This window comes from Arachis ipaensis, chromosome B8 (assembly GCF_059453495.1).
Source record: "Arachis ipaensis isolate K30076 ecotype BB chromosome B8, ASM5945349v1, whole genome shotgun sequence".
Lineage (NCBI taxonomy): Eukaryota > Viridiplantae > Streptophyta > Magnoliopsida > Fabales > Fabaceae > Arachis > Arachis ipaensis.
Genome location: NC_142443.1, coordinates 138,782,121 through 138,797,940, shown reverse-complemented (window position 1 = coordinate 138,797,940; position 15,820 = coordinate 138,782,121). Strand labels below are relative to the sequence as shown.

General features: G+C 34.2%; 1 protein-coding gene across 1 annotated transcript; it reads right to left on the bottom strand.

Annotated features, from left to right (window-relative positions):
* Positions 1-1,478: 1,478 nt before the first annotated feature.
* Positions 1,479-13,884, bottom strand: LOC107614176 (amino acid permease 4). Its single transcript, XM_016316408.3, has 6 exons — positions 13,658-13,884; positions 12,937-13,170; positions 10,600-10,693; positions 3,250-3,464; positions 3,019-3,152; positions 1,479-2,452 (listed from the first exon to the last, which is right to left on the bottom strand). Exons 1-6 carry the CDS (start codon positions 13,752-13,754, stop codon positions 1,817-1,819), a joined length of 1,410 nt encoding a protein of 469 aa, XP_016171894.1. The 5' UTR covers positions 13,755-13,884; the 3' UTR covers positions 1,479-1,816.
* Positions 13,885-15,820: the final 1,936 nt, after the last annotated feature.

Sequence of the window (15,820 nt, the reverse complement as noted above, 5' to 3'; positions counted from 1 at the left end):
CGGATATATGGATTAAATTCGATCCATGAACATCTTTAGTAAAGTTCAGACTTGATTTACCAAAAGTTTGTGAACTAATTCAAATAACATGAATATACTATATAATTTTATATAAATAAATTATGATATTTTTATCTATCAATCATAGTTTATGTTGTCTCTCAAAATTATATATATAAAAGGATTACTATAAATTTTATATAAAAACATTATATATAGATTATAGATATGTTCTTTTCCATCATAAATAATTTAAGACTTGTCACTTATTCAACCTATAATAAAATAAACAAATAATTATAATTTTAATGACAAAAATAAAAAATAATGTACTCGTATATTTAACAAATGTGAGCGTTATAATTATGTATATGTATAAAATTATATGTTATTAATTATTAATAAATAAAAAATATAAATACATAATATGTGTATTAATTTAATATTTGACCTCAAATTCAACTTTAAACTTAAGATGGGTCATGAGTTTTTATTCACTTCTAGTCCTAATAACAATTATCATGCTGATTTGAAGCATTCATGCATAATGAGTAGTATTTCAATTATTCGTTAGGATTATGTTGTTGTCAATTTATTGAATTTCGTTATGTCCCTTATCTCATAAATTAAATTATGTGTATTCTTTAAGTTTAATTTTATTACTTGAAAATTAGAAAATGAAAAAAAAATCCACTTTTTGTATGCATCACCTAGAAATAATGAAATAAGAAGTAATAATAATTACCATAGCAATGGAACAAAATAAAAAAGATAAGATAAGATAAAATAACATTTTAAGTAGTCCATTTTGGTAATTACATGTTTAAAAGTAATTTTGATTATTACTATTTAAACATTACTAACTTGTCAAACTGTGTCAAATTTAATTCTTCCTATAATAGACTTTATTCAGTATCTTATGAAAAAGGAAAATGACTAAATCAAAATAAATAAATAATCAAAACAAAATAAGAAAGAAGAAATTGAAGTAAGAATGAAAAGTGATAAAAAAAAAGTATTAATTAATTACACTAGTGAATGAATAAACTACTGAAAAATAAAACTGGCAAGTAACTAACATAGAAGGTTGGATGAAGTAGGGGTGCACATGGGTCGGGTGAAGCCGGGTTTGATGTGACCCAGATCTGGCCCGAAATATACACCGGGTCTATTTATTAGACCCGAACTCGACCCTAGACCCGATGAAACCAATACACTTTCGGGCCACAATTATATCGGGTGAAAACCGGGTAAAAACTGGGCCGTTAACATTACATTACGTTGATACCTTCTTTTAAGCTAACATGTAAAAAAAATTCAAATTTCCAAGACTCCAACTATTAGTTAATATGGTAAAATTCACTTAGAAAAATATAATAAGAACCAACCCTTCTTCAAAATTAAAGCATAACCACAATCAATACTAATATTGTCTAATAATACCAAATATTTAAATCAATACAAATAACACAATCTTATGTATTAGTCTAAAGTCTTATGCATTCTAAACATAAAACATTAATTTATAGTCTTATAATGACTAATAACACAAAATATTAAGGTTTACAATACTTAAATTCCACATAAGAATAGTCATGATCTATCACTAATAATACAAAATATTAATTGTGTATGATGACCGGGCCACCGGGCCGACTTCGGGTGACCCGAAATAATGACCGGGTCTATTTTTGAGATCCGTACCCGACCCTAGACCCGATGAAATCACACCAAATTAGTCCCTAAAGTATTCGGGACCGGGCCGGGCCTTCGAGCCGGGCTGGGTCTGTGCACCCCTAGGATGAAGGGACTTTGGCTACAAGCTTGCGCTGAATGGTTTATATGTGTCAAGGTCAACTATGATACCAACTATGGACCCAATCATAGCTGCAACGGTTACTAAGAAACAAAACATACTTAAACTTTGCAAAAAAATCCAACTCCCACTCCATTTTGGCATCTTCTTTTGTTTGATGTACATCTCTACTGGAAAATAAACTGTTAAGGGCCAAAATCCTAGTGCCCCAATCACTCCCAATATGTCATTAAAGAATGGAATCAACATTGCTATAAAAGTTGTTACCACAACAAACAGTGATCTCCAAACTAGTCTAAATGTATTTAGGTTGTATAAGGGTAAAAATGGGATTTGAATTTTGTGTTCTTTTCCACTTACTTCCCATCTTTTAGTTGCCTGTTCTTCAACAAATGCAAAGAGGGGTTGAGAATAAACTTGGTATGCTCCCACAAGGTGAATGACTAGTGCCAAATTTGCAATGTCAATAAGCCAAAATGGCTTATCAAATGCCGTGAGCAAGTTCCCTGGTGCTGAATTTCCAAATGCACCGTAACCTATGCACCCACAAAGAACATAGAATGCTGTGGTTGTTGCAATACTCACATTTGTAGCTATCTTCATTGTTCTTACTTCAAATGGAGATTTTATAGTATCCTGTTTAGTCAGTGTATTATTATCATTATTACTATATACTAATTAATTTATGTATGAAAAAAAAAAGAGAAAGTCTTTTCTATTATTTTTTAAAATAAATTCGTTTGACCAAATTAGTATATTGAATAACAATCATACTAGATATATATAAAAAATCAGTTATTCATATAAAATATATATTAAAGTATAAAATATACTTCGAAAATAAATTAAACAATAAATATATTTATACACAAACAGATCAAACTTATCCAAAATGAGAAAAATAGTATATGATAAAGTAAGGAATTAATCACCGTTAAATTAAGATAATGGAATTGACATATGATAAGAGTTACAAATTCAACAGTAATTAACCCTTTATTTTATCACTTTATATGTCTTTTTACTTTAGACAATCTAAATTCTATACAAAAGCTGATCTTTTGTTTACATAACACTTTTTTTTTTGCATAACTAATATATTTAGAATACAGTTGTGTCTAAATACATTTTTTTCAAATGTATTAATGGAGCGGCATTTATTTTAAAACTAATGATTTGGAAATAGAAAAAAGGGTATATACCTGAATTTCAATGAGAATATTAGAATAAGAATATGCAAAGGCTATGTTGCCAAGAGCTTGAAATATTGCCCACACTTTTTTGGCCTGTGTTTCTGCTTCAGCTCCTGCTATTGTACCCTTGAAAGTACCATTTTCTGTTTTAAGATCCAAACAAACAAAATATTAGACAATAATTTTTAGATGTTTTCGGATCATAAGCAAATTTAAATAGAAAAACAAATTAAAAATAACCTGAAACATGAGCAATTCCAAGGGCTAGACTAATTAAGGAATAGGTGAAGGACATGACTGAAGCAAGTATTGAGAGCAATCCCATTTTATGAAAATTAGGAATTTGAGAAAATACAAGTTGGATTATCCCAAACCATATTATGTACCAATTGCCAGAAACATGACATGAGTTTTTTCCATGAGAAGAATGTATGCAATCTGTCTTTGCGATTGCCCTGCCAACCAAAGCCAAAAAATTTTAATCAATTTCAAACATAATTAATTGTCAATCATAGAAATTGCATAAAAAATTAGATTAATTTCAATGCATACAAGTATAAAGTATTTTACACTAATTCTCTCTCTCTTTATTTTTTTAATAAGTTATAAATAGTTATACTAAGATTTAAATAATTTTAATAACAAGACAATATATAATTGAATTTTCTTTTAACTAGTTTATATTTATTTATTTATTTATTTGACTAGTATTATTCAAGAGTTTAATTTTTAGGTGCTATTAATACAGATAAGAATACTTGATTAGATATTATTGACTAACAAATGTAAACACAAATTAGGCTAGCCAATGAGTAATAGCTCAAATGGCATAGTCTTCCCATACTCAATTAAGAGATTGAGGGTTCGAGTCTCCTATCTTTGGTAAAAAAAACAAAAAAACAAAAACAAAAAACAAAAAACAAATTAGGCTAATTATCCAAAATGTAGTAAAATATGACAAGTTAAGTTGAGTTGACCGAATTGGTCTACTATGAGAAAATTTTTTTTTTTAAATAAAGCTCAACATTCAAATTTTTTATCCAGAAAAATTTTAAATTTATTAAAAAAAGAAGCCAAATTACTTCAACTTAACACTCATTGCCATAATACATCAATATTAAATTATTAAAAGGAATCTCTTTTTATAATTATCATTCAACCTTCTTCGTTGATTTTCTTTGATACATTAACAATGATAAAATTTGAAATTAGGGTCTCAATCTATTACACAAACCCCTTATTATTAGATAATTCCTAATTTTAGTAGCTTAACATGTTTCATAGTTAACACCCTAGCTGATATGGAAACCCTAGCTGATAGCCAATAACTGAAATGGGAGGCAGAGAGGCTGTGAGAGGTGAGTACTCCAGGGGTAGTACAAGAGGAGTACAGTTAACACCAAAGGATCCTAGAATTTGGAATCGGGAGGCATATCATCGTTTGGAAAATGATTCATTCTCTGTGTTTGTGGATAATCTACCGGCTGATATCTCAAGGAGGGAGCTGTATCACTTACTTTGTTGGACGGGAAGAATTAACGACATATATCTTGGCCGGAAACGAAAGAGTGGTGTGATCTATTTATTTGCCTTTGTTCGGTACACGACAAAAGGGGGCGCTCTCAAGGCGATTGCAGAAATGAACCAGTGGAGATTACGGGGGAAGGTAATTACCGTCGGGGAAGCTAAGTATCGAAGACAGTTTCAGATGGGTGGCACAGTGCGGAAGGAAATAACAAGTCCCAATGGCGGTGAAGCAGTGGATTCTTATCAGGGGAATGGGGTGGCTGCGGCCAAAGCTATGAAGGAACAGCCAGTGCGAGACCATAAGAATGCCACAGAGGGGAATGGACCTGTGAAAAGAATTGATGTGCCGGTAGTCGAAGCAAATATGGAATGGTTGGCGAGGAGTTTAGTGGGGCACACGTTACACCCAGTGGACCTCAGATCAGTGAAGACGGTGGTGTCTAAAAATCTGCCCAACATTGTGGATGTTAGGGAGATCGGGCCGTGCAAAGTGCTGGTAATATTTGATACTGTGCAGCATGCGGAGGGAGTGTTTACATTCAAGATGGATAATTTGTTGCAAGTATTCCATAGGATCTCGCGTTGGGAGGAATCGGAACGGTGTATTACTCGACGAGCGTGGCTGGAGTGCTACGGAATTCCTTTACATGCATGGGCGCCGGAAACGTTCAAGAGAATAGGAGGGCAGTGGGGCAACGTGGTCCAGTGTGATGTAATGACGGGGGAAGGAGCATCGTTTGAAGCAGGGAGGATTCAAGTTGAGACGGGGGTATTCGATGTAATCCGAGAATGGATGCAAATTGTTGTTGGGAAGACGGTGTTTGAGATCTTTGTGAAGGAGGTAGAACCACAGGAGGGCGGTGCGGTCAGCATGGGGAGAAGCAGAAGTGTCTATGCGAAGAATGAAGTTTCTGGCACCGCTGGCACGGCCATGAAGAAGGGGGAGGGTAGTTGGGACCTGGCGGCGGAACTGGTTACTGGTAGGCCTACGGAGGCTGAGCATGGTGAGGACAGAATAGTAATCTCTGATGTGTTTTTGAATGATGTGGACGTTGCCTTTTTGAAATTCAAAAAGGATACGGTTGTACCGGATTTAGCTAGTACCAAGGACGGTGAAGTAGCGGGTTTGAAGGGATGTGAGATAGTTCATGAGGGGGAGTCGGAGAATACAGTCACGCAAGTATGGGGAGGGGTGGGAGGAGTTCATGCAAAGTGGGCTGCCCATCCGGATTGGGACCAAGCTGGGACACGGTTGGAGTATTGTAACAGTATGGGCTCGCATTCAATTGGCCCAACACCAACTAAGAACGGAGGGGGGAGGCTGACCGTAAGGGACATGAGTATTGAGAAGGAGCCTGTTGTTGGGCTGGGCCAGGATGGCCTCCTAACTGAAACGGCGTATGGTTTTCTTTCCATTGGAGGCCACGACGGGTCGGGCGGCCTGAGGATCCGGAGGGATCCACGGGAGCTGTTTGAAGCGGCGCCGATGGAAGGTTTGCGAGGGCTGGGGTGCTCACCAGCGGAGAAGGATCCTGAGGCGAGAGGGTTGCCGCTTAAACTCGGGGATCCGTCAGTGGATAAGAACCCGGAACTAGAGGAGATGGTGGGGGGCGGAGGACCGATCGATGGGGTGGGAGTTGAGCTTGATGGGGGAAGGGTTGCGCAGGAGGGGACGGGAATCAGGGCGGCAGTCCACCGGCAGGAGCAAGGGGCGCAGGATGGGATAAGTGAGGCCGGCTTGCACGATGAGGGATCCCAAGCGGGATTGAGCTGCCTAATGGGGAAGGATGGTACCTCGGGAGCACAGGGAAACGCAGTGAGGGACGTCCCGGAGGTGGCTGCCTGTGGCAATGCCCGGGGGGCAGGAGCAGGGGCTAGGCTGGGCACAGTTAGCCATTTAGAAGGCGAGGGGACACAGGAAGAGCAGCGCTAGGAGAATCAAGCAACCTGGGCATTGGCTGTGGAATCAGGAGCGGTTTTATGCGATGAGGAAGAAGATATTATGGCGATTTTGCAAGCACAAAATGAAGAAATAGCAGCTAAGAGAAAACTGGCGAAGCAAAAGGAAAAGGCGAGAAGGAGTCGACCAAAAAATAAAAATAAGGTGAGCAAATCTTTATTTAAATGATTGTGAGCTGTTGGAATATTAGGGGGTGGAGGGGGGACGGTAAATTAAGCATGCTGAAATCTTTGAAAAATAAATATAATTTGAACATGTTGGGATTGCTTGAAACAAAAAAAGAAGTGATTACTAAATATGAGGTCGCAAGGCTTTGGGGATCTAGTACTGCTGGTTGGGAGTTTGTGGAATCTGCAGGAATGGCGGGGGGTCTGCTATTAATTTGGGATGAAGGAGTGTTTCAAGTAGATCAAAGGTATAAAGGTGAGAGGTGGCTGTGTGTTGAAGGCGTTTTAACAAAGACCAACTTCCGATGTGCTTTCTGTTTGGTGTACGGGGCGCATGGGAGGGAGGCAAAGAGGGGGGTGTGGGAGGAACTGAGCTATGTGGCGGGATTGTGTCAGATTCCTTTCTGTTTTCTCGGAGACTTTAATGAAATTTTACAAGTAGAGGATCGTAAAGGAGCTACTAGCTTGATGGCGTCATCAGAGGAATTTAAGGAATGGGTGCGAGACATGCAGTTGATAGATTTGCCTCTTACTGATAGGAAGTATACATGGTTTAGGGGGCGTTCCTGTAGTCGGATTGATAGGGTGATGGTTAATGTTGAATGGACTGAGGTGTTTCCGGATATTAGGATTAAGGGTGGCCCAAGGGGATTGTCTGATCACTGCCCAGTGATCATGGAACTAACAAGAGTAACGGGGCCCCCTAGACCATTCAGAAGTTTAGACGCCTGGTTTACGCATGAGGGATTTCTGAGAATGGTGAAGGATGAGTGGCGAAGCCTCGGAGAAACGCAGTTCCCGTGCAAGCTGAGGGCTCTAGCAATACAACTGCGGCAATGGCACAAGGATAACTTCCGGGACATGGATAAGAGACTCATGAGGTTTGAGGAGGAGCTCACCAAGCTGGACAATTCAGTCAGTGATGGAGTTTATGATGGTACAACGGAGGCTAGAAGGAAGGCGCTTGTGAGCTTTTGTTCAAAATGGTATATTAGAAAGGAAATGCACTGGAAACAGATGTCTCGGTCTAAACATGCTGCAAACATGGATAGGAATACCAGATACTTTCATAACATTGCTTCGGCCAGAAGACGGAATAACAGGATTGATGCTCTGATGTTACATGGAAGACTTGTGCGGAATCAGGCGAGAATAAAAGGTGCGATTAGAGGGTTCTACAAGGATTTATATCGACAGGAATATGTTTCGAGGATTGGAATCAGAGATGGGTTAGTAAAGTGTATCCATAGGGATGAGGCTAAAGCTTTAGAAGTGATGCCGACGGATGAGGAAATTAAGGAGGCTGTGTGGGACTGCGAATCTTCCAAGGCCCCAGGGAGTGATGGGTTTAACATGAACTTCATAAAGAAATGCTGGGATGACATTGGGCCGGAATTCACTGCTGCGGTAATGGGGTTCTTTCAAAGTGCGAAATTGCCAAAGGATGTCAATGTAACGTGGGTGACACTAGCTCCAAAGTTTGAAGGTGCAAAGGAGGTGAAGGATTTTAGGCCGATTAGTATGGTGGGGTGTGTGTACAAAGTGATTTCGAAAGTGTTGGTGCACAGGATGCGATCTGTGATGTCGGGACTGGTTGGAGAGACTCAGACTGCATTTGTAAAGGGAAGAAAAATTCATGATGGTGCACTCATAGCCTGCGAGACGGTTCATTGGCTGAAGACTCGGAAAAAGTCAGCAGTCATTATCAAACTGGATTTTCAGAAGGCCTATGACAGAGTGAGATGGGATTTTGTTGACATTGTGCTACAGAAAATGGGCTTCGGCCAAAAATGGAGAAGCTGGGTGAAGGAGTGTGTTACTACGGCCACCATGGCAGTCTTGGTAAACGGGGCACCTTCCAAGCCATTCAAGATGGAGAGGGGACTAAGACAAGGGGACCCACTTTCTCCATTGCTATTCGTATTAGTTGTAGATGTGTTGCATAGGATGTTGGGGGAGGCTGTGAGGAATGGCCGCATTGCTCCACTGCTGGTAGGGGGAGATCTTATTGAACTGTCACACCTACAATTTGCAGATGACACTATTTTATTCTGCCCGCCGGAGACTGAAACAATTGTAAACTATAAGAGACTGTTACGGTGCTTTGAGTTGATGTCTGGGCTGAGCATTAACTTTGATAAATCGAATCTGATATCGGTGAACTGTGAGCAAGGATGGATTGATCAGGCATGTGGACTGCTGGGATGCCAACAAGCTTCTCTACCGGTTAGATACTTGGGAGTTTCTCTAGGTGCGAATCCACGCTTGGTGAAGACTTGGAAACCAATCATTGATAAGGTGGAACAGAAGCTGAGTTTGTGGAAAGCCAAGGTTTTGAATAAATCAGGTAAGCTGGTCCTTATCAAATCGGTGCTGAATAGTCTCCCCATCTACTACCTTAGTCTATACAAGATGCCGAAGGCGGTAGCGGACAAGCTGATTGCTTTACAACGGAACTTTATGTGGTGCAGGGAGAATGGGAACTATGGTATACCTATGGTAAAGTGGGAGATAGTTCAGGCTCCAAAAAAGGTTGGGGGATTGGGGGTTGGTGATGCAGTGCTGAGAAACACAGCGCTTCTGTTTAAGTGGTGGTGGAGGTTTTCAAAGGAGGATTGCCCGCTGTGGAAGAAGATTGTGTGTTCGTGTAATAAGTTGAACCCGGATGTCATGTTAGCAACTCAGCCTTTACCAGTAAAGGGTGGCCCCTGGAAGGACATATGTCAGCTGAATATAAAAGAACCGCGGATTCGTGATAAAGTGGTAAGTGGACTGGCAATGGAAGTAGGCAATGGTATGCAGACTCGATTTTGGGAAGATAACTGGGTTCAAGGTGGTACTCTGAAAGGAAGTCATCCGAGACTCTACTCTATTTCCAGTCAGCAAGGACTTGTCATCGGGGAGTGTGGTTTTTGGGATGGGCTTGATTGGATTTGGAATTTTCAATGGAGGAGGGCACTGTTCCAATGGGAGCTGGAGCTTGTCAATCAACTGCATGAGAGGTTAAGGCCAGTGAGGTTGTCATCAGGTAGGGAGGACAATGTGGTGTGGAAGTTTAAAAATAAAGGTATTTTCTCTACTAGTTCTGTGATCCAGGCTATACAAGCGGAGACATTATCAGCTGAGATAACGAGTTATAGCTTCACGAGTTCCATTTGGAAAGGTTTCGTTCCTCCGAGAATTGAGCTCTTTGGGTGGTTTGTGCTAGTGGGTAGAGTTAACACCAAGGAGCGGCTGACTAAACTAGGAGTCAACATTCTGGGGGATAGTATGTGTGTACTGTGTACCAAGGAATTAGAATCTGTTGAGCATTTATTCCTTAGGTGTGAGGTAACATGGCAGGTGTGGTGCAAGTGGCTGAGGTTACTAGGAAGGGAGTGGGTGATTCCCGGAACTGTTAAAGAAATGTTTGAGAGTTGGCATGGAATGCATAATAGACAACAGGGGAAGAAGATGTGGATGTCAGTGTTCTTTGCAGTGATTTGGAACATTTGGTTGGAACGGAATGCACGAATCTTCAAGAATGCAAGAGCAAGCCTGGAGGTCATACACACAAGGACGTTGATGAGCTACACGGAATGGAGTGGTGGTGATCCTGGGGGAGGATGAGAGTACTAGGGATAGTAGGGGTTGGTTTATTTGTTAGTAGCTAGTTATGTGTCTTCTTTTTTCTTTTATTTGCTCCACTTTAATGTGTTTAACTTCCTTTGTTTCAAAAAAAAAAAACATGTTTCATAGTTTGTATTAATTACATTAATTTTTAATTTGTGTCTGTACAAATAAATACTTATTGAGACAAACGCACAAATGCATAAATATTCATTTTATTTTATTTATTTAAAAAATTCTGAATACATTTATTATTGACCACATCGAAAATCAGTTTCAAAATTTTAAACATTTCAAAGATGAAAGTTAGGTTTAACTGAAACTCACATCATACTCATAGCGGCGCCAATTGTATATCCAATTGCAGTTCCATAAAGATTTGTATATTGCATTATTCCACAAAAAATGAAATTTTTTCCTCCTGCAAAACAATTATAGCATATCCAATATTATTTATGGAAATATTTAATTTTTAAGGTATTATACTTGGTATACCATAAGTTAGTTTTTTTAACTTTATAATATAAATCAATAAAAAGTTATATATATATATATATATATATATATATATATATATATATATATATAACTTGAATTAAAATATTACTCCTCTCTTATTGATTAAATCATAATACTTTATACGGAAAGTGATATACTCTACTATATGTAAAATCTATCATAAGAAAAATATTAAAATAATACATCTTCAACTTTCATGTGCCATTTAATTTTTAATGTTACGTGAATATGTGATTGCAATTAACAAAAAGAGCAAAATATTTAAGAAGTTACGGTTCGAGTCTCTTATTTTTGGTAAAAAAAAAATTAACAAAAAGAGCAAATAAACAAATATAAGCCAATGAGTTATAGCTCAAATGGCATAGTCTCCCCGTACTCAATTAAGAAGTTACGGATTCGAGTCTCATATCTTTTGGTTTAAAAAAAAAATATAAGATCATCTATATCTCCTCAACATACATCTCCAGATTGAAGAAGATTCTGCTTGTAAATCATTATACGATTTCATAAATATAACATAAAGAAATTATAAATTATACATCATATATTATGTATATTTATATATATTATTGTAAATATTTTTTAACAAAGTGTTTAGTTATAAAATAATCAATTTTTTTATATCATAATAATCAAACTTTCATAATAGTCCGTACCAAAAATCAGTTACACTATATTTTAATACTCTTATTATTTTTATTATACACACACACATATATATATATATATATATATATAATTTTTTTATTATTTATGAAATTTCATTATAAGTGTGAATCAAGTTTGACAATATTAATAATTGCTTTTATTAATTATATTATTTATAAAATGTTATTATGAATGTCATGTGTGATCATTTCTTATTTCAATATATATTTTTATACAAGTGATTGATGTTTTTTGTGTTAATGTTATATGATTGTACAAAAATATATGTATAAAATAAATATTATATACAATAATGGTTATGTTATGGAGCAAATTTTAAGTATATAAAGTATACTGATATTTTAATAATTTTAATTATTAATTTCAATTATAAAAATTATATATAATATATATTAATTAAAATTAATAATTAAGATGACTGAAATACTGATATTTTAGATATATTTATAAATTTTTTTAGTTATAAACTCAAATCCTTCATGTATATAATATACAAATTTTACAGGTTACAGATTTAATCGCATTTATTATTTTCATTTTATCTTTTTTTTTTCCTTATATTCTCTTATTAAGATTTTCTTTTCCTTTTATCACACGGATGTTTCTCTAGTAAATAACTAACTAAATCTACAAACGTGTTAAATTGAAACTGAATTTTAAATGCACGCGGTACGTTAACAAATAAAGAACACGCCTCTTTCAATTTTTTTTCCTTTTTGTTTCTTTTTTCTAATTTAGGGAAACCAAAAGAAGCAAGCACCTTCTTAAGAAAAGAAAAAAAAAAAACCAGTTTTCAAAATTTTAAATATATAAAAAAAAACCTTGAAGGAATCGTAGCTAAATTCTTAACTCCAGCAGCAATAAGCAAAATGTTATTTTCACATCAAAATCAATTATTATATATCTATGTATAAATATATATAATTTAATTTATTTTTAATGATTAATTTTAATATATACTTAATATAATTAAATTAATTTATATTAGAATTTATAATACATTATTAGATACCAAAAAATAATAAATATTTTAACATAAAATATCTGTCTGATTTAAAATTATTACACATAAAATTTTTAAAATTTTCAATTTAAATTTTTATTCATATAAAATATTTTAAGAAAAAAAAATGTCTAGAAGGTGAACTTTTTTATAAATTAACATAAACCGATAAACTAACTTCCTTTTATTTCTGATTTTAAAATTTAAAAAATTAGAATAATACATTTTTTTTATAACAAACTTATTTTTCAATTTAGTCGATATCAAATAATAAGAGACAAAATAACAGTCATATAATATCACATTATAAAATACCCGTATTAATATATCTAACATTGACTATTCTTATCTTCATACAAAGATAATAAAATTTAACATATTTAATATAATATTTATCAATATCTTAACTGTCATCTCCCTGTAAACTCATAATTTAGCTACCATGTATAATTAGTTTTGTTTGTATTACTTACCGAGAATATTGCCAATGGCTTCCATGTAAGTGTAACTCCTCTTGCCAGTAACAGGGTCTCCAACACGGTAAGAATCAGCAAGAAAATATGAAGTATACAACGTGACGAGACTGAAGAAGATCATAACAATAGGGCCAGCAATCCAACCTAATTGTGCTATCGACCATGCTAACGACAAAACTCCAGATCCAATCACTGCTGTTATTATATGAGAACTTGTCGTCCACACAGTTCCTACACCAAAAAAAAATATATATTATCATAACAAATTATTCCATTTAAATAATAATTAATAAAACCCCATTGAAAATCTCTTCATATATAATGAAGGACAACTTCAATTATTCTTAGCCTAGTGTTATCTATCTAACACAGCTGTATTTCGTTATTTTCAAGGTACATTTATTGAGCTTTATGAATAATGTGTGTTTAATATTTATTATTAAGTAAATATTGTTTTAATTTTTTATTTCCGGAAAAATCTGGAAAATTTGAGAGCCGCTGGCAAATCCCAAACTCAAATTCATTTTTTTTTTTTACAAAAAAAAAAAGAACTCGAGAAAATAAAATAGAACTGATTACAAGAAAATCATAAAAGACTTGAATTCAATTTTTTTTTATTCATCTCCGTTGATAAAACTAAAATGAGAAAGAAAAGGAAGAGATTGTGATAACATTATAATAACATACATACATGGATTGGATTAATTTGTATTGTTACCTCTTCGTTTCGGGCGGCCGTCGTCGTCGTAAAGTGAGGCATCGTGATGGTGGCTAACGGTGGTTGTTGCGGCGGCGGAAGCGTTTTCATCAATCATCTTTGGTGTGTTATTCGTTGGAGACACCAAATATGAGTTTTCAGCCTTGCAAGTTGCAACTAATAAGTTGCATTCAAAATTTCACAAATAAAAGATGCAATGCGAAAAAAGGGTTTGGTTCGTTGAATTAAATAGGAGCAATAATTATGGCGCTTTGAATAAAAAAGGTCAAGGATTGACACATGTTTCAATTTTTTTTTGGTGACTAACAACACATGTGCCAAATTTGTTGAATATATATTTATCTACTCATTTTTCTTTTAATTTTTAAATAATTTTTCAAATAAAATAATAGAGATGTGTTTAAAAAAGTATATAAATGAATTTTAATGGGATTTAAAATTGTATTAATAAATAAAAAATATTTTTTAATAAATGAACACGTGTAATTAATATTTATTCAACTAAGTTAATTAAAGGTATTATTAGATATTTCGAGAAAATAAGTTGATATTTTTAATTTATTTAAATTAGGAGAGTAATTGTTATTAAAGATGTATAATATTTTTCTTTATCATATTTATTATTCAATAACTAATTCATTAATTTTTTTTTATCAAAATATAAGACTCGAAACCGCAACCTCTTAATTGAGTATGCGGAAACTATGCCATTTGAGCTATAACTCATTGGCAATAACTAATTCATTAATTAAATTCATAGTAATTTGAATTTTAATTTCATGATAAAATATTAGAAGATAATATACTAAAAACACTAACATATCTAATTTAAAATTTAAAAAATATGAAAATAGATCCTAACCAACAATAAATAATCTTCAACCTTTTAGAATATAGTCATAACTAATTTTATATTTATTGAATTTGAATAGTCTTTAGCTACATAAAAGGATAAGAAAAATATCTTTATTCTTTGAGTTTAATACAAAATCAAATTCATATTTAATTAGGTAATTTATTAGAAGGTTATAGTAAAAAATCACACTATTATAACCAACCAGCCTCATATACTAGCAATATTTCGTGAATATCTCAAGTTGTAGTTATACGAATGACTTCGTTCAAAGTTCGTTTTAAAACTAAATTCACTATAAATTTTGTCTAATAGCTATTTTTAAATTCCAAATATAAAAAATTTTATAAGGTTTGTAAAGTGACGATTCAGATTGGACATTTTACTTAAACGCGGATTAAATTTTTCTAATACAATCTGTACATACCTAAGAGTCATTTGGGTCATTTTTTTCATTCTATTCCCTTTTTTATACAAAATATTTTAGGTAAACTGTCTTCTTTGTCTTCTATTATCTCTATAAATTGCCATTCATATACTTTTTCCACCTCATTATAAGAAAATTCATTATTTCTTCTCACTTCCTTACCTTCATTCTAAACCTTCGTCAAACTATTCACAAATTTCGATTCACTCATCTATTGTTTGAGAATGTATCCTCTCTGAATTAAACTATGTAAACTATGGAGATTAAGAATATGTAGATTTTCTTTCTACAATAAAACCAACATGGACTCAAAGATTTGCATAGGATTCTTATCCTCTGCAAACTCAATATTTATATTGGGTTCATCGAAAGAATGAAATCTATCTATTAGTCAAAGATTCATCATACCTACATCAAAACACACACAAAGTCTAACCATAGAACAAGTCTCTTTTCGCTAACGATATGTGTGGTTCTTTTTCGAATGTAGTTGTTGTCGTCTTCGAGCATCTTCCTTTTTGCATTTCTTCTTCAACAACATCGTCATTATCGTCTTCTTCGTCTTAGCTTCTTATTCTCTTATATATGTTTAGAAAATTAGAAAACATCAATTTTAATTCACATCATAAAAATTTTGATGAATAGCACAAAAATTTTGGTGCACGACACAGAAAAATACACAATACAAAAAATTTTGACGGACTACATGTCCAAAAATATTGATACTCAAATAACAAAATATATACAGCATAGAAATATTTAAAAGATCACAATTGACCCATCTAATTAACAAAATATCTGTGCTATAGATAAAATTTTTTATACTATGTGTAAATTTTTTTATGCCATATCAATAAATTTGTGTTATGTGTAAAAATATTTG